The sequence below is a fragment of the Platichthys flesus genome, chromosome 1 (assembly GCF_949316205.1).
Source record: "Platichthys flesus chromosome 1, fPlaFle2.1, whole genome shotgun sequence".
Lineage (NCBI taxonomy): Eukaryota > Metazoa > Chordata > Actinopteri > Pleuronectiformes > Pleuronectidae > Platichthys > Platichthys flesus.
Genome location: NC_084945.1, coordinates 11,318,068 through 11,336,994, shown reverse-complemented (window position 1 = coordinate 11,336,994; position 18,927 = coordinate 11,318,068). Strand labels below are relative to the sequence as shown.

General features: G+C 44.2%; 2 protein-coding genes across 2 annotated transcripts in view; both read left to right on the top strand.

The window, feature by feature from the left end:
- Positions 1-3,710, top strand: part of tjp1a (tight junction protein 1a) — a 49,141-nt gene extending 45,431 nt beyond the window's left edge. The window contains exon 32 of the mRNA XM_062384672.1: positions 1,786-3,710. Coding sequence (XP_062240656.1) covers positions 1,786-1,880 — 95 coding nt within the window. The 3' untranslated portion in view covers positions 1,881-3,710. The remainder of the gene's footprint in view (positions 1-1,785) is intronic.
- A 1,228-nt stretch (positions 3,711-4,938) lies between these two features.
- The window catches only part of fam189a1 (family with sequence similarity 189 member A1), an 80,373-nt gene continuing 66,384 nt past the window's right edge, over positions 4,939-18,927 (top strand). The window contains exon 1 of the mRNA XM_062384662.1: positions 4,939-6,779. Coding sequence (XP_062240646.1) covers positions 6,534-6,779 — 246 coding nt within the window. The 5' untranslated portion in view covers positions 4,939-6,533. The remainder of the gene's footprint in view (positions 6,780-18,927) is intronic.

The following is an 18,927-nucleotide window of genomic DNA, read 5'->3' as shown; positions in this document are numbered from 1 at the left end:
AAGCAAGTGGGTCAACATTTGATCTGAAGAAAAATTCCGGTAATAAAGAAAACCAATATTGAAGAAGGACCCGGGGCTCATATATAAGCTCAATTTTCTTTTTCAAGGGACAAAAAAGAAGAGAACAAAACTGAGGAGAGTAATTCATTTCTCCTCTCACTTTTCTTATTACCATCCTTCTCGTGCCCCAGCTTAAAAAAACACTGTTAATTTTGGCAGTGGTCAGGATTAGCTGTTAATTAGCCTCATTTTACTTGCTGGGCTGAATGAGATGTCCGCTCGCTCCGTTGTCCTGCTGAATGGTGGGAGGATTCTCAGGCCCCTTCGTAATCCTCTTATTGTAAAGCAAGGCCACTCTCCAGCCTCCCCCCGTCTCCTTCTGTGGCTTTCTCTTCACTTTGATTCTTCTTCTCCTCTTTCTTCCCGAAAACACCTCTCCGTGTCTCACTGCGTCTCCTCTGTTTGCTGTTATTCTGTGGCTCAGTATGTTTATTTAAAGCTCTGTGAAAAAGACGATTCATGTGCACAGAGACAGAGTTTGACTTGAAAACCACATGAAACCACTCAAATATCTCACTTGACACCAAGTCTTTATTTAAAGGTACAATGTGGAGGTTTTTACCACTTAAGGCTCAATGTAGCTTTTAATAAGCATGTACACACACAAGCATGCACGTGATGCACCAGGCTGATGTTTTCAGCGGTCCTGGGTGTAAAGTCTGTAGTCACGCCTTCAAAGAACTGAAGTCTGATTTCGAGCTCTGACCACCAAAGACAAACTGGAAAAATTCAGTCAGAAATCTAGAGTCAAAATCTCAGGATGTGACGCACAATGTTGCCACAACGCACAACCAGTGAGTAACAAACCACATGGAGTCATCGAGTATACACAGGCTGCCATTGTTTGTGTCATTTCTGAATATAGTCCAGGAAAAATGCACACACACAATGGAGGGATGTGACGGAGGCACAGATGGAGGACACAAGCAGATGCTGTGCCTGTTTCTCTCAGATCTTTCCTATTGTTATATTTACATAGCTGAGCTAGGATTCACATCAACCCCAGATTGAGAAGTAGGAACAAGTTGATGCCTGACACTGATCGAAGAATTTGAACAACAGCTAGTCGTCAAGTTTGTCAGATTGTTCTCATAAGGAAACAGAACTGAACAAAAAAGAAGCTGGAAGCCAGGTGAAGTTTCCCTGTGAGTCCCAGCTTCTGAATCTTTATAAGTTGAAATGAAGAAATGCATTTGAGTTATGTTTGTGGCTTTTCTTCCTTTAACTTAGCGTCTAAATAGGCAACAAAACAACCAGTGTAAATTGACACTTGATCTCAATAAGCAGGCTGCTCTTACACTGTCACATGTAGAGGCTGTCCGCTCTATCGATGGACCTCTGCCAAGCCCCCTCTGCTTAATCTGATTGATCACTGGAACTTTGCTCTTGGCGCAGACTCGTATGTTTATAATTGCAATTACACCGAGACCTCGCAGTCACTGGGGTCTAATTTTCAGTCAACAGGAGACCAGGCACGTTCAATAAAACAATGACACTGCTTTTATTAGTTTATTTTCCTGCTGCGCTGCTTGGATTCGAGCCACAAACTCACAGTATCACTCAGAGCGGCTCGTATTCGCAGTATCAAATCCAGCTCTGCACTCAGGGCTGTTTTAAAATGAGACTAGTGTTTTTCATGACTTGGCCGCTCGTTGGGTTTTGCCGTGTGAGGGAGTCGGTGATTGTTGTGAAATGCATTACATGTGCCGCCTCCTCTCTCCTCAGGTGACCCGAAAAGCTGGCAGAACAAGTCTGTTCCCGGGGACCCCAACTACCTGGTGGGCGCCAACTGCGTGTCCGTGCTCATTGACCACTTTTAAAGGCGGAGGCGGAGGCGGAGGCGGGGCCGGCGGGTGTGACGTTACTGAACGCGGAGCCACGGTGGATGAAATGAAGAAGACACACACGAGCCGTTTTCAGACATGACCTCCAGAGGAACTCCAGCGAATCTGGTCCAGACTTTCTCCAGAGTATTCCCCTTCACACATGCAGGAGATTCTCCGCTCGGGCGCGTTCACAACAGCAACACAATTTCACGCAGGATTCAGGCGAGTGGGGGGGTGGGGGGGGGGGGCAGCAGGTAAAGGCAGGAAGTCACATATTAGTCCCGCTGCGGAGATCACATGTTTTTGTTTACAGAACATCCACACAGGCGTCGGCCCTTATCACCACAAACTCTCATGACATCCTCGTCAGTGTCTTCTACGTGTATGGCACCGCCTCTTTTTTTGGTAGTCTTTTTGTATTTTTTTAATACTTCGCGTCGGTCAGATGTGTCGACAACTTCCCCGCTCGCTCCCGGTGAATCCAGCGGAGGATCTCCTGCTGTGTTCTCACGTTGACTCGGGACTCTCCAGAGTTTCTGTGGACTTGACACAACGGGGCCAGACGGAGAAAGTCAGCAGAAACTCTGGAGGCTCTTACTCTGACATTTGCGTTCACACATACGACCCCCGACGGAGACATTCCTGAGGATCTCTGGAGTTCAGTGCATGTCTGAAAGCACGAAAGAAGGCTACACACACACACACACACACACACACACACACACACACACACTGATGGATGCACTCCACACACCATAGAATGGAGTATGAAGAAGATTGGCTCTGTGCTGTTTACCTACAGAAGAAGGAGAGACTGATGATCACTACAAGTTATTCCTGAAAACGTTTTCCCCCAGTATGAGGTTTTGATGTGAAATGAAGTCGTTGATGATGCATGCCCCATTCCACTGAGGTTTAACTTTTTATATAAAGCGATGTTTATTGTAATTTTTACATGAATATAGATGGACGGACGGCTTTTGAGGCAGCGTAAATGCTTCAAACATATTTATGCTATATATGCATACAGTATATATAGTAGTATAGAGACGATTTACTAAAGTTTAAATCCAGAATTCAGTCGAGATCTTTTTTCAGTTCAGGTGACTTGAAGACAGACCGCGTTTATTATTTTTTCCTCCACAATGAAGGTTTGAGGCGGACGTGAGATTAAACAAGAGATGGTGACGTGTGGAAGTTTCTGTTGAAGGAGTTGAAAAAAGCTCGAGCTGGATATGAACCCAGGTAGCACACTTTTATAGAGAAGCCCTTCCTCCACTCCTTTATTCTTCCTTTTCCTACGGTTATATCTTGTAGCTCTTATTTCTTCCCACATCTCTCCTTCCAGCCTGAGGGAGATCTATGCATGTTCTTGACTCAGGTCCAGTAGCCTCCTCAGTTCCCTCCTCTCATCTCTCTCTTTCTCTCTTTCTTTGCTCTTTCTTTCTCTGTCTGTGCGCTCTTGCACACACACACACAAATAAGCAGTGATGCCTTATCTGCAGATTATTCACTTTTCATCAAGAAAAAAAAACAAAACAAATAAGTTATGATAAATTATGGTATAATGTCATTTGTTTTTGCCATTTCATCTTTTTTGTGGACCCACTGTATAAATGAACTTGGGTTTAGCTCACCATAACAGTCGATAAAGGATAACGAAGGTATGCTCTTCTTTTATCTGCTATGCATTACTTAAAGAAAAGAAAAAAAAAACAGAAAAGAAGTGGCTGTAAATAAAGCTAGCATATTGCCTTGTTTCTTTTGTTTGTAAATGAACTTTTTGTATGTCTTTCTTTTTTGTATGAAACTTAGAGAAAAGATGTGGAAGCGAGTGAACATGCTTATCTTTGTATTCTGGATATACCCTCGAGCCTTTGGAACTTATAACCTAACAATAACACATCACACATTTTCTACCAATATATTCATCCTATGTTACAGTCACGACTAAGGACTTTTCTTTTTGTAACGGCTCTTTAAGGATCAGGATCAAGTACACATTTAGAACCTGTTCTTTTGAAAGGGTGTGCTCTCAAAGTGTTCCCCTCACTGATTTGTGATACTGGATGCCGTATCGTGTGCCCTTAAATGTATTTTTGTACTAATAGACAATATATAATGTATGGCACACCAGTACCATTTTTATTTTTAGATATAACACGGCTTTAATTGGATATTAGCTCTTCACGTGTGGCTGACTTTTTTTTTTTCTCCTCTACAACACAATTTTAAGTATACCACTGTATTAATAAATAAAATCATTTTTAAAGTAAAGAATGTGTCTGAAAGGGAGTTTTTTTTCTTAAGCCTTTTATCAAGCTTTTATATAAACTTTTTTTTAATTAAAGAACTTAGTACTCTGTTCTTTCCACTTTACCTCAACTGAGCACACCTCTGGGCGATCTGACCAAAAAGTATATCAAGATAAAGAAAAATTATAGAAGTTAATACTGATAACTATGATAAGTATCACATGATTTCGTTTAAATATAAGAACTGATTTTTGCTCCTAAGGGAAGGTTGTGGTTTAAATTATTTTATGAGCAGACACTCGATAAACAGCAATAAATTTTTACTAAACTAGTGTCGATCAATTCCATGCCTTACTGTGATTACAAATGTTATATTGCTAATATACAATTAATATTTCATGAAAGTTATGCTGTGATAGTTATTGATATGGTTTTATTGACCACAATTTAAATTAGGCTTCCTGTTGTTACTATATAAATAGGATTGATTTATCATCGGTTCATCAATAAAATGTCTGAAAACGCTGAAAGGGATTTCACAAGAACCATTTTCAAATACCTGGTTTGTTTTACTATCAGTACAAAACCCAAAGATAAATTGTTTACGATCACACAACACAGGAATATAAACTTCGATGATCTCTAATTCTCATCATTGATGGGTTTAAAGCTGTAACAATTCCAGTTGCATGTCTCATGTTTCACAGGTAGGTGGCGCAGGTGAGCCCTGGTTGAGTTTGCTACACAAGGTCAGAAATACACACACAAGTCCTTCAGCTTTGATTTTCAAGTGTCAGGATGCATCAGAGATAAACTCATCACACTTCATTGTTTCCGTTCTATTCATTTTGCCCCTGGTTGAATAGCAATAGTCATATTATTATTAATGTCTTTTTTTATATAGCAGCTTTCATACATGGAATTTTGCACCAAATGCTTCACACTTTACATAGAAGGTCTTTATTAATGGAAAACAAGATGGAAATGAAAATCCAGTAAAAACCAGTGGTCTAAAGTATCAGACCACTGATGAATGTAATAAACTGAGGTTACGATGAATTTTAAAACTGTGGATGAGGCAAAGCGTTTCTTCTGAGGTGAAGAGGTAAATCTTCAGCTTTGGATTCATCTGAATGTGTAACAAGCTGAACCTGTTGGGAAACAGACACCAGACAATCTGCTAATATAAAAAAACCCATCACTAATGATCAGCTCTGCACTGAGATGGAGGACAGATGATCCAGAGCCACCGGTCAATGACACTGCAGATCTGCTGCTGCGGCGGCTCTGATCTGCAGTCACGTTGTTCCCCACCAGGTAAACACACCTGGACTTTTTCATTTCCTTCACCTTTCCACTCAATCCTGGTGACATGGTGCAAATGTGTCCAAATGAACCGAGGCTGCAGATCTGATGCTGCTACGTTTTCCTCCAAATGACTACATCACCTCCAGCAGCATCACCAGCATCACCAGCATTACCAGCATTACCAGCAGCATCACCAGCATTACCAGCATTACCAGCAGCAGCAGCAGCAGCACCAGCAGCACCAGCAGCAGCGGGTGAGCCACTCACTCGTTGGCTGATGATTGAAGAGAACACCTCCCCCCTCTGCTGCTCCACTATCGTAGTAAAACACGCTCCGTGCAGCTCGCCGCCATCAGACGCGCACCGTGGCACATCTCCAATGCGCATTGTGCGTCCCCGCCGCTGAGCCGCTGGATCCGCTCTGTGTCGCCTGTGAGCCGCCGCCGGAGCCTCTCACACGAGCAACCTGCGGATATTCAGACGCCAGATAAAAGAGAAAACCTCCATCAGAACTGGTTTCAACTCTGCGGACGCGTGCGTTGTGTTTTTTTTCCTCTCAACGAGTGCGGGATCATCGCCTGTGGTTTCACGCGTGTTGTACCCACGCTGCTCCATCCCTCCTGCGTGGAGCGGAGAGGCTGCAGAGGACGGAGCTTGGCAGCGGGACCATGTGAAGCTGCTCCACGGCTGCAGCAGGACGATGCGTCTGCGCTTTGTGCCATTTCTGCCTTTTGAGGAATGGACTCTTCCCCGGAGCTGCCCCCGAGTCCAACCTGTGTATTGTGTGTGTCTGTGTTTGGGGATATGAGGTAACACTTCATGTGTGTGTGCGCGTGTGTTTGTGTGCGTGTGTGCGTGTTGTGGTAAACATCAGCTCTTCTCGCCTCTTCTCTCCTCCCTCCGCCGCAGCGCGTCTCTAATTGGAGCAACTCCGGAGTCTCTTAATTGATGGAGATCGGACACTGACGGAGAGTTTACCAGTCTTCCCAGTTCCCCGCAGGCTGAGCCACCAGCAGCCCGCTGCAGTGTGGATGTTATTCTCCTCCTCTGCTGCAGCTTTGTTCGCTCCTTTCCATCCGTGACGATGCCGGTGAGCGCGCTGCCCCGCAGCAGCGGCGGCCTCAGCGGCCCGGGGTCCCTGAGCCCCGCGTCGCTGTCCCGCAGCCTGTCCCGGCTCAGGGAGCACCGGACCCGGACCCGGATCATGCTGGCGCTGGGGGTCTCTCAGATGGTTCTGGGGAGTCTGATCCTGGCCGTCAGCTTCGCGGCTCTGGCTCTCACCACATCACCCAGAGTCCGACACTCGTGTCCCTTCTGGGCAGGTTTCTCTGTGAGTACACACATACACACACACTGAGCAACATGCACACTGAACACGCACTGAGAAACACACAAATACACACACACTGAGGAACACAAACACTGAACACACACTGAGGAACATACACTGATGAACACGCACACTGAACACGCACTGAGGAACACGCACTCAATACACAATGACGAACACACACTGATGAAGACACGCTGAACACACCTGAGCAATACACACTGAGGAACACACACTGGACACACACTGAGGAACATACACTGGTGAACACACTGATGAACACACGCAGGAACACACACTGAACACACACTGAGGAAGACACTGAGGAACACACTGAGAAACACACTGAGGAACACACTTTGAGGAACACACTGAGGAACACACTTTGAGGAACACACTGAGGAACACACACTGAGAAACACACACTGAGAAACACACATTGAGAAAAACACTGGTGAACACACACTTAGGAGCACACACTGAGGAACATACACTGAACACACATACACACAATGATGAACACACACATAATGTAACTGAAGTTGCTTCACTAAAGAAAAACAATACAATCAAACATCAACACACTAAGATCACATCTGACGATAAAGGAAATATTATTTTGTATTGATTGTGATTCAATATTTATCACTTGTCAGCACATTTGTCTCATGGGCTTTAGATACTGATGTTATCCAATAAACGATATAGATGTTCACTATTGACTCAATTTAAAAAACATTAACATGATGAATTTCTAAGAGGTTGAATTGTGAGTACATGAGTGATATCAGGACCACACACACACGCACGCACGCACACACACACACACACACACAGTCAGAGTCATATGAGGAGGATGTTTTAAATATAGTATATATATATATATGTTTTGTGGGTTCTCGGTGGGATGTTGTGTTTTTGTACATGTGAAATGTTCATGGTGCTTTGTGTAAATATTTATGAACACACATTTTCTGCCAGAGAGGAGGAGGAGCAGGAACGGTCCATTAATTATAGAGGCAGTGGGGCAGAGTGCAGGGGTGAGGGGAGGTCTGTGGCACAAGGGCCATCTGTGGTGTGGGTGTGTGTGTGTGTGTCTGTGTGTGTGACTGTGGTGAGTGTATTATTACAATAAGCGACCAGAGCAACTCACCCATTGCCAATCAGTGCTTCAGGTGGATTTTTGTGTAGCATGTTTCAGGTCTGTCATTCTGTTGTGCTACATCTTACTTCCTGTTGTCTTTGCGCACCAAATCTACATCTCTCTCTCTATATATATACATCTTTGTGCCCCAACACACACATACACACACACACACACACTCAGGCAAAACCTCAACTGTGCTTTTTTTTGGTTTGATGTGATTCATTCTGTTTTCCAGCCCACACGGAAGCTATAAAACTCCAGAAACACAGCCGCAGTGGCAAAACAAGAACACAACGTCTCTGCAGACAGAAATAAAACAAACCTGCAACAAAATCACTCTTTCCGAGACACACAACTCTTGTTTTTATTATTATTCAGAATAATCCGCCCAGAAGAATCTCATCTGACCCTGAGTGATCAGTGAAACATGAAGTGGAGCTAATCTTCAAATGACTCAGAAGCTTCTTATAATCAGGGAGACGTGTGAAACTACCGGTTTACAATCTGCACAAACATTTCAAATGCTGCTCCACAGAATCTCAGAAAGCAATCAGTCGGCATCCAAGCAACATGTCTGAGATAGTGATGTGTTGTTTGCTACTGATTTTTATCAAGAGGGATTTTATATAAGATACAAGACGAGGGGTATCGGCTGAGGTTTTATGCTCTTATAGCTCTGAGGCTGATTCTGAAAACCAAAGAGCCTGCTCAGTGCCCTCGGCCACAGTGGTGCCAAAACCCCAGATAATGTGATTGAGGGCAGCTCTCCGTCTGGAGACGCTGGTGATGGAGGTGATTTGTCCTCAAGCAATCACAGGGGAAGTCACTCGCAAAGTTTAGAGACTTAAAATGTCCCCAAAACAATAACAAAAACATAGGTTAAAATCTTCAGACGTAATAATCAGACTTTTGCGTAAAAGACGTAGCGTCCACAAAGATGTGTCGGCTCTGTGACAGTTGGAGCCACGTTTTACAATCCGGTCTCTGATGTCAGATTATAATGGCAAAAAATGCAGCGTCTCCAGAGATGGGAAAATAGCAGGGAGCTGATTAGATTAGAAAAATGTGTCCCTCTCGATCAAGAATTCAGTTTGAGTGAATAAGACCAATCGGAGGCGTACGGGAGAGCCGGGCTGGTTCTGCGTTTTGTGATTAAATCTAATAAGATGAGTGTAATTGTACACAAGAGCCGCCTTTGTGAAGCTGTAAGAGTCCGCAGAGATAATCTGCTCCTAATTTCAGAGGAGGGAAGGGTTCCCTCTCTCTTCTCCCTCTCTCTGTGGGTGTAGAGTGTGAGCAGTTAATAGTCTTCATGGTGGTGGGCCAAGTGTGTAGAATCAGAGAGGAGGTCATAATCCTGGAAGTGTTACAAACGCTTTACTGCAGTTTATCCACATTTTTTATATCAAGATAGCCAAAGAGAGATATCTCTGCTTAAAGGGAAGGTTCACAGAAAAATGAAAATTCACTCATTATCCACTCACCATTATGCCACTGGAGGTGGGGGGTGGGGGGAGGGGGGTGTTTGAGTCCACAAAACACTGTGGTGCACGTTAGCATCGCTCCTTCCAAGGAGCAGTATGGAGGCATTAAGTTTTATTTACATTTCAAACGTTTTTAACGTTTGAAAAATCAATCCCCATTTACTTCAATTGTATTGGATTTGGCTCCAACGCTGTTTACCCCTGAGACTCCTAAAGTGTTTTGTGGACTCATAAACTTCACCCACTCCTCCATCGGCATAATGGGGAGAAGATAATGAAGGAGTTTTAATTTTTCTGTGAACTATACCAGGGTATACACTGTATGCGTAGATGTCAACGTATCCACCAGTGTGCCAGTGCAGCTGCTTTAATGGTCACCACCAAGGTTCTCCGAGTGGACCACAGGGAAATAACGACATATCTGTGGTGTCCAAATCTGTCCACAGCTGTCCAGTATATGGAACAAGAAAATATCCATATATGTCCAGACCTTTGATCCAAATAGCATTCGGTCCCATAAAGGATCTGATATTGTCCGTTTGCGTCCGACTCGCAGTATACCGCCCCCTTGTGGTGCCTTTAGACAGACGTCTCTAGAAGCTGTTGCCTACCAGCATCAACGCAAAACACGCACAAGAAGTCAAACTGCTAAATGTGGTTGAGGTGAGGCTCCGGTGTTGTCAGGCAGACTCTCCCATGGCGTCAACGAAAGACTTCTGCCATCGATAATGGTCGTGGTCTGAAGGGGGCAGATGTGGGGTCTGGAGGCTGCAGCTGGATGCTTCTACCAGCCTTTAATGGTTTGTTATTTTGGAGGATGTGACGTCTTTTCCATTGTGTTGAAGGAGGTGTAAATTCTGTGTGTGAGAGGAGCTCATTGTCACAGGAAGTCCCTCTGTCGCTGTTACTTTAATGTCAAATATGCTGCAAACCAAACAAAGGGATTTTTTTTTTCCAAGCTGCTTTGACTTTGGCTTTTCTTTCCGTTGCCTTTATGTTGAGCTTCTGCCAACTACTGGTGACCAGAGCTAATGAGGAAGGTGACGACAAATCCTTAATCCTTCTGCGGCTCTGTGTGTGTGCGTGTGTGTGCGTTTGTGTGTGTGTGTGTGAACTCTGTAGGTGGCTGTGTGTGGTCACTGCGGGACATCATTACGGATCTCTGTATGATGACTGGTATTGTGGGAATTCATCACGGTCGCAGCGAGAGAAGGAATAATCTTTACATCCTACACAGAGCAATCACTGCTGAGCCCGGCTGTCCCTCCTCCGTCTACACACGCACACACACACACACACACACACACAAAGGCACACGCACACAAAAATATATACCATCGCTGTGTTGTGCCTATCAGTTGTTCTGTGTCCGTCTTCCTGATTTTCCAAACGGCAACGTTCCCACAGCTTTGATGTTCACCGCTGTGTGTTTGATAGAATAATATCACACACACACACTCATTCACACACACACTCATGCGCACACACTTGCCTGGCCAACAGAGAATAATCCTACAAATATCTGGCTCTTCCTTCAACCCAACCCAAGGCTTGTAATCATCCCCACACCCCGGCTGTAACCCTTCAGCTCGGCAGAAAGGCAGTCGGCCGCTCTCTCTGCCTGTCGGTGTCATTCGGGTGACATGAGACGACGAGGGGCTGTAAACGCAGAGCGGCTCAGACTCTGGGGCTGCAGAGTCGGTGAGGCTCAGCATCCTGCTCCGCACCGTGTGGCCAGATCAACCAGCAGGTTTACCTTCTGGCTGCGGATCGCACTTCCCTGCCGGCCAATAAATGAGGCGTCGTGCTCGGGCGAGCCATAGGGCCGCCGCAGCTGTCGACAGCTGACGTGCAGAACAAATCACCCTCACGTCTCCATGAATTGAGCTCAGGACAGATCCATGCATCCAAACACACAGGGCTGCCTCATATCGGGCCACAGAAACCAGAGACACTCCTTCCCCCTACTAAGACATTTCCCCTGCAGCTCAAGAAAAGAACGCACTTGTCAGTTTTTCCTGGTTGTGTGAAACAGCCTCTACCACCCAACAACCTACAGACTCTCACAAACACGGATTAACACGGAGTTCTCGGTGTTGGATGTGAAGCAGCTCTTTCTACCAACCATCAGCAAATTGTGCACTAATCTCTCAACACATGCATGTCTGCACGTGTGTGTGTCTCTCAGTAGACGGCAGTGAAGGGTATTACAGGGAGTGGTTGTGTTGCGGAGCCATAGCTTGGGGCTCTCTACCGTTGGATGGATTGGCGGGAAAATTTTGTCCTGAAATTCCTGGTCCCCACAGGAAGAACCCTGCTGACGTCTGTGATCTCTTGACGTTTCATTTATCGCCACCAGTGTGTCAAAATCTTCAATTATCAAGATCTCTTTGGGTGGATTGATACCAAAGGCTGCGTCTTACACCTGGAAAGTGGTGAAGTGGCTCTGAACACGACCTCTCTGCAAGTTTCAGACACAGTTTTCCTTTTCCATTGTTAAACTTGCAAATGCACTTGCACCTGTCTGAGTGCCCATGAGCAAACTGCTCTTAAAATGAAATCGTGACACACATCCAAATGAATGTTGGCAAATGCAGTATTTCAGTGTGAGCACATTTCTGCTCGTTCGATGCAGTCAACACAACAACCTTTTGTTCTGCCATTAAAAAGGTAAAAAGTGTATAGATATTTATGGTCAGTCGTTCGTGTTGACGTCTGGAGACGAGAAAACAAGCAAAATACAAACGATGACACGGATGGACAGTTTGTCTCTAAGTGCTGCTGAAGATCTCCTAGGAAATGATTTTAGCAGACAGGTTTTACATTTCTAATCAGGTTGTTGTGGGGAAATCATGTAAACACTCCTGTTTTTCCCTGAGTGGTGTTTGCTGCGGCAGTTCTGGAGGCAGACAGAGACAAAGAGGAGAAATGTTTCATTTGATTATTTCTGTTTTCCTGCGGCGAGGGAGTGTGAATCATCTTCAGTGAGCTGGCTCATTAGGCTCAGGTGGTTTCCTGGCAACAGGTCCCAACCGCTTTCAAATCCACACTTTTATTGTGTCTCAGCCCAAATGAAAAAGAGAATCAACGTGAGGCCCAAATGCATGAGAGTAAAATTGAATTGTTGAAACTTTATGCATATAAACCGTGTATTGTGGTTCAACTTTGCGTGATTGTAAACTGGTCGATGTTGATGGGTGGGATTCACAGACAGACTTGAAAGTGAAGTCTGTAGTGTGGCTTTGGAAATCATAATTTTGAAAGATTCGTTTTTCTGTTGCATTCGAGTGAAGTAATTACACATGTGCTTGTTGTCTGGGAGACGGAGGCACTTATTTATTTTTTTATTGCTTTTGGTTTCACTCATGAGTCGACATCAAAGTGAACAGTCGTCTCTCTCTGCCTTCAAAGTGAATATCCACACTTCCACTTTGGTGTCAAGTGAATATTAAGCTTTGTCGTATGATTTTAAAATAATTAATACTTTCACGGCCAATGAAACCTCTAATATTATAATGCAATGCTTAAATAGCCAACTAGTATCGACGTTATGTTGTATTACATGTTTCTAATCAGTGTATTATTGAAATTAGCCCCACGTCGATTTCTATTTCAGTCCCTGTTGTGTCACAAGTGCAGCTTTTACTTCCTTCTCATTTCTCTGTAGTTTATTTTCGGCCCAGTCACACATTGAGTTATTTAATAATTCAACAATAATAATAGGGATTGATAGGTGTATTCACTAATAATTAATTGAACCATAAATAAACTGAATTACAAAGTAAATATTTGAGACAATAATTGACAAATGAGTGGTCCAACAGTGAATAAGCACCTTGTACAAAATACAGGATTTGTTACACAAAAAGATAATGGAATCAAAAGTCTAAAAAAGAAAACTAAATAACTTGATGGAAAATGGAATAATGAACATACATTTTATTCATTTGCATAAAAAGGTCATCTTTTCTGTTTCCATTTGCGTTGTCATTTTCCTGCTTTTTCTTTTCCCGTCAGTTCTACAATGAGTCATTAGCTATTTTTAGCCTCTCTATGACACTTTGTAAACAACCGTCACATGTAGGTTTTATGTTATATGTGAAACAATAATAACACAGTAACTTCCTCAAACATGTACTGGTGGTTGTGCAGAAGACCTTCAAACGTACAAGCTAAATTCTCCAATAAAACAATTACAGGTTGTAGCCGAAGCTCAGAGGAATTCACAGCCATACATGCATACATTTTACTTTATATATATTTGAAGTCACAACTGTACAACATGGCAGCCTCAGGTATGTTTCACTCGTTTCGATAACTTCAATCCTCGTATTTCTCCTCCCGTGATCATTTTTAGGGGGTGTGGCCCCACATTAGCTCATAAAGTGGCCCCAAGGTGCTTCAGGCCGCCTCTGACAATACGTAATGGCATCATGAGTTTGTCAAGCAGCCACTTCATTATATGATCTGACCAGTTAGATGTGACGAGGACATCGTTCTGGGACTCAACACAAAGCTCCACGTTGTTGTTTGGATGCAGCCATATATTCCCAGCTGTCAATAGAGGACGTGGCTCCTCCACCACGGTACTCATCCCATCAGTTTAGATTAAATGGAGAGTGTGGTCAGCACACATGCTCTCAGACCAGAGCACTCACGGCTCGACCGCCCGTCTTAAATCTCATATTGATCTGCTAATTAGATGGATTCCCATGAATCATCCGATTTTCTTTTTTTTTTCATTTCTAACTTGACCAGTTGGTGTTTCTCTTTGTAATATCTCTGCAGTGACCTCGTATTTAAAGCGAATACGTGGCGGCGTCCTGATGTCGTGCAGTTTTAGAGCTCAATCTGTCCCGATGTGTCGCTGAAGAGTTGTAATTCACTTCCTGCCTCTACCTTTCCATAATAAGTAAGTAGGCACTCAAGCTGATGCTACTCATTACTCTGAGGACCCTCCAGTGCATCCTGCCCCAACTCCAGTGCCACCAGTGAGAACCATAATGGTGGCGAGAACAGTTTTTCCTTTCCTGCCACTTCAACACACACATAGGGTGTTGGAGAGGAACTAATATTCCAGCTCTACTTTATTTCTTGAAGAGTTTTAGTGTTGAACACATTCAGACACATTCAGACTCTCTGCTTCATTTGCTCCTGAATCCACTTGTACTCTGATATTTGTGGTTTGTTCATGATCCGTGTTCAGCAACGGGAACAAGATGATCGGAGCGTGCCAAGCTTAGATTCCAGTCCCTTTGTTACACGTCATCCCGCTTTCTCTTCTCTCTTTGCCGTGCATCACCAAGTGAAGCATAGAAGCAACCTAGCTGAAAACCTGGCATTGTGCTCCTCCTGCCTAACCAAGCAGTCATCCGTGCAAGGCAGAGAAAAAAAGAGAAATGTGCAGGTTGTGTCTGAAAATATGAATCGTGTCCATTGCGCTCGGTTTTGTTTTGTGAGGAAACCACATAAAGGGAATCATCTGTGCAACAGTGTGGACAAACTGATCTTCACCGAGGTCGTGTTCATTCTGACAATAGCGATGTGAGAGAGCTCAATCCTCTTTCATCATTCAGTTTTAGGTTTGAAGTAAATGGGAGAATATTTTATGAATCAAATGAATTGAATGTTAAAAAAAAGACACGTGCACGAGGGGAAATATTCGAATATCTTGTTTTCTCGGCTCCAAAGCCCAAAACTTCAAAAATACCCAGTTTAAAAAAATATGGTTAGTCGAAGAAGAAAAAAAATGTCTCACATTTAAAATCCTGGAAGCAGCGAATGTTTTGGCGTTTGAGCCTGAAAAATGACTTGTGTTTATTTGACTTCCGGTTTCAATATCTGGTCTCTGATGAGCTTGGGTGTGTTTGATCTCTTCCTCTCATCAGTGCCTGGAGCAGCATCTTCACACTGCTGCTGTACAGTGTGATTTCCACTCTATTTTTGGTCCAATAACCAGCTAACGTCACACGTCGAATGTTGTTCATTATATTCTCCCAGTTATAGAAGACATTGTCTATCCAGAAGTTAGATGTCTTGTACATTTTAGATTAGGGAATAGATGACAGTTTACATTTTTTTTTTAATAATATTTGTTACAGAGCAAGAGGGCCATATTGTTACAGAAACCTGGAGCCACTGTGGGACAACTCAAACAGGGACTTAATGTTATTTAATCATTTTAACCAAAGTAATTATTATGATTGTAATGTTGGTGAAAAGCCACATTAGACATTCATCATTATTCCAGTCAGAGTATTTTATATCCTTTCAAAACTTGACTAGAAGGGAAATTTAAATACCTCGCAGTGATCAAACAAATGTCTGCGCCTGCACACACACACACACACACACACACACACACACATACACACACACACACACACACACACACACACACACACGTTACATTTCTGCGTTACTCACTCAACACAAAAAGACTTTACGCATCATCTTGATCTTTGAAGTGAGTGAAGCTGGTTTTGATGTGGGATGAAAGCAGAAACGTTTCTGATCTTCTGCACGTTTTCACACGAGAACTGACCCTGTTGAAATACATGAGAGGAGGAAGCAGAGAGAAGGAGGGTCATGTATGTGGAAGGCTTGTTTTATATATTGTTAATGCATGATATATATGTTTGTGTATATGTGTGATTGCATACCTCCTCCTACCTATCTCGCTCTTGTAAGCCCTCTTTCCCTTTTGTTTGTGGTGCGCCTCCCTCTGTGTTGCTCTGACCCGCGGCCCGGGAAGCGTCTGACAGAACGCTTGATGCTGCACTTCTTTACAAACAGCCTCGACCCGGCTGCCATCGGGTCTGTCTGCAGACTGTTGAATAGAAAAGGCCGACAGGGATGAACTGAGCTCGCAGGCAGGGAGGGGAGCCGGATCGCAGAGGCCGGGGGCAGAGAGCGAAACCGAAGACGACCGGAGGCAAATGTGTTCCGTGAGCTGTCGTGTCGTTGCTTCTATGAGATGCTGCTGCACTGAGGGAAAACAGGCACAGGTGCCGCGACTGTACAACACCTGTGTTTACCTTTATTCTGCTGCCGGGTTCATGTCATGTCTGGAAAGAGCTTTAAGACCCAGACTCTTTTATTTGGACTCAATGGAGAGTTTTAGTTCCCAGTGACGTGACACACACACACATCCTCCTGACTTGTGTGAAGATATTTTGTTATGAAACGAAACGCTTTTCAGGAGCGAGCTGCAACAGGCCACGATAAGCGCGCGGGTCTGATACCAGCGCTCGCAGACAGATGGAGCTTTGTTGATGTGTTTGACTTCCATCCTCTACCTGCTATTGAGCTGTAACTTCTTCCTGTTCTCACAAAGCTGACTGTCGTCAGTCCCCGCTGCTTTCTATAGCTGATCAATGGGAGAGCCTGCTGACTGGAGCCTCCCTTTGTTCTATGATTAGCAACTGTGGTGTGTGGGCTGCTGCTTTTATGTTTGCATGCGTGGGAGGGGAAGTCATAGGTGTGTAAATGTGTGCACATGTGTACTTGTCTATGTGGAGCTGGAGTCGGCGTAAAGGTCGTATCCCTCCTCCTCCTTTATCTCTTTGAGTGCAGACCACAGAGACGTACAGGCAGTTGATCAGAGAGGAGGCCGTGGCTCAGGAGGTTGAGTGGTTCGTTAGCTAATCGCGAGGTTGGTGGTTCGATCACTGGCTCCTCAAGTCTTCATGCGCGTGAATGGTTGATAGTGACTCAAAGTCTAAAGCGCTTTGAGTGGTCATAAAGACGATAAAAGTGCTACATAATTGCAGGCCATTTTCCATTTATCTGTGTTTATTGAGACGGGCTCAGGCTGCAGATACGAGAGGAGAGAGCAACAGTTCTGTTTGTCTCCCGCTCCCTGAGAGAGCAGCCGACCGCTGTGCTGAAAGCAGCTTTCAGGGTTTCATCAGGTGGCGAGGGAGATAAATCTGAGGCTCCAGGACGACCTGAGAGTCTTACGTAAACACAGTCAGGTTTTTTCCACCTTTAGCATTGCAGCAAACAATACACGTTTGATTTTGAGCACAAACACCTTTGCATTAGTTTTAAAGTGAAACTGGAGCCTCCAAGTTATGTTGCAAAAGGAAGAAAACCATCCATCTAAACTGCGCATTCCTCTGAGTCGGCTGGAGCCAATTCCAGCTGACATTGGGTGAGAGGCGGCAAATAACCATTCACACTAACACCTACGGCCGATTTACAGCCTGCAATTAACCTCCGCTAAATGCAGTGAATGTCATTGGACTGGAGAACATGCAAACTCCACAAAGAAAGACCCCGGATGGCCGTTAGATTCTGACTAGAACTTTCTTGCTAAACATTGCAAAAATCGATGACCAATCCAGCAACATTCACCTGGCTCGACACCCTTTGGCGCAGTAAACTGTATGTCTTGATAAGGATGGTACATTACAAAAGACTGAGACTGTTAATCAATATATAATCAGTAGGGGAATTAAAGGTGATGGGTGTGGGAACCATCCCCTTTAAACCAAAACGACCAAAACATCCTCCTCCTTAGTATCCTGACATTTTAGCCGTCCTTTCTTAGCCATCCCTCTTTCCCCTATGAGAGGGCAGGCTGTGTGCTGACAAAGAATCTGTGTGTGCAGGTGAGCGCCCTTTAATTAGTGCTGCTAACTAAACCACATAGTCCACATTTTATTTTCAAAAGGTGGAACCGAATGACCATGAAAAGAACAGGAGGACAGCGCTCTCTTTCCTTCTCTGTCCACACAGACACACTGACCGTCACAGTCAGGACAAATCCTGTCAGTGGCAGGTTTTCATCCATAAAGATTTTACTGTCTGCGGCAGGCAGGCAGGATGCAGCAGAAACTCTGTAGATAGTGGTTTCACTGTGCATGTTCCTGCAGCAATCATACAGTTCCCTACTGAGGTGCGTTGTTCCCGACACCCCATCCGAACCAATCACCTCCAAAAGATCATATTCTGTTTACCCTCCCACGTTACAAATTCTCAAATCACCTACCACCTGTGAGTCTTCCTTATCCAAACATTACTGTTTGTCAGAGTAGGGGAACGTTGAGTGGCAAAGCATATAGAGATAACAGTTCCAATCAGAAAGTCATAGTTTCAATAATAATCTACAGTCGTCATCATGAATATCGGGGAATCTGTTCTGGTGATAGACAAGAAAATGACCTTTGCGGGAGCTGTAGTTTGTCAGAATGCTAATAAGTTCATTCATGTAACTGCCAAAATCACCACCAGCTCCGGTTTTAAATTGAGTTTCTGTAATAGACTCTCATTTCTGTTGGAGGGAAAGTAAAGGCCTCAGGGGGATGGAGTCAGCTGCTGCTCCGCTAACGTGCTGCTTTTTCTATGCAGCCTGTGTCGACATCATGTCAGCGTGTTTTCAAACAAGGAGCTGTCGCATCAACTCAAATCCTCCTTTCAGCGGCACAATCAGGAGGTTTGTGCTCAACAGATGTTTGGAGCTTTGTAAAATGGGCGGAGTTTGAACGTCTCTCTCAAACATTTTCTTCATCCT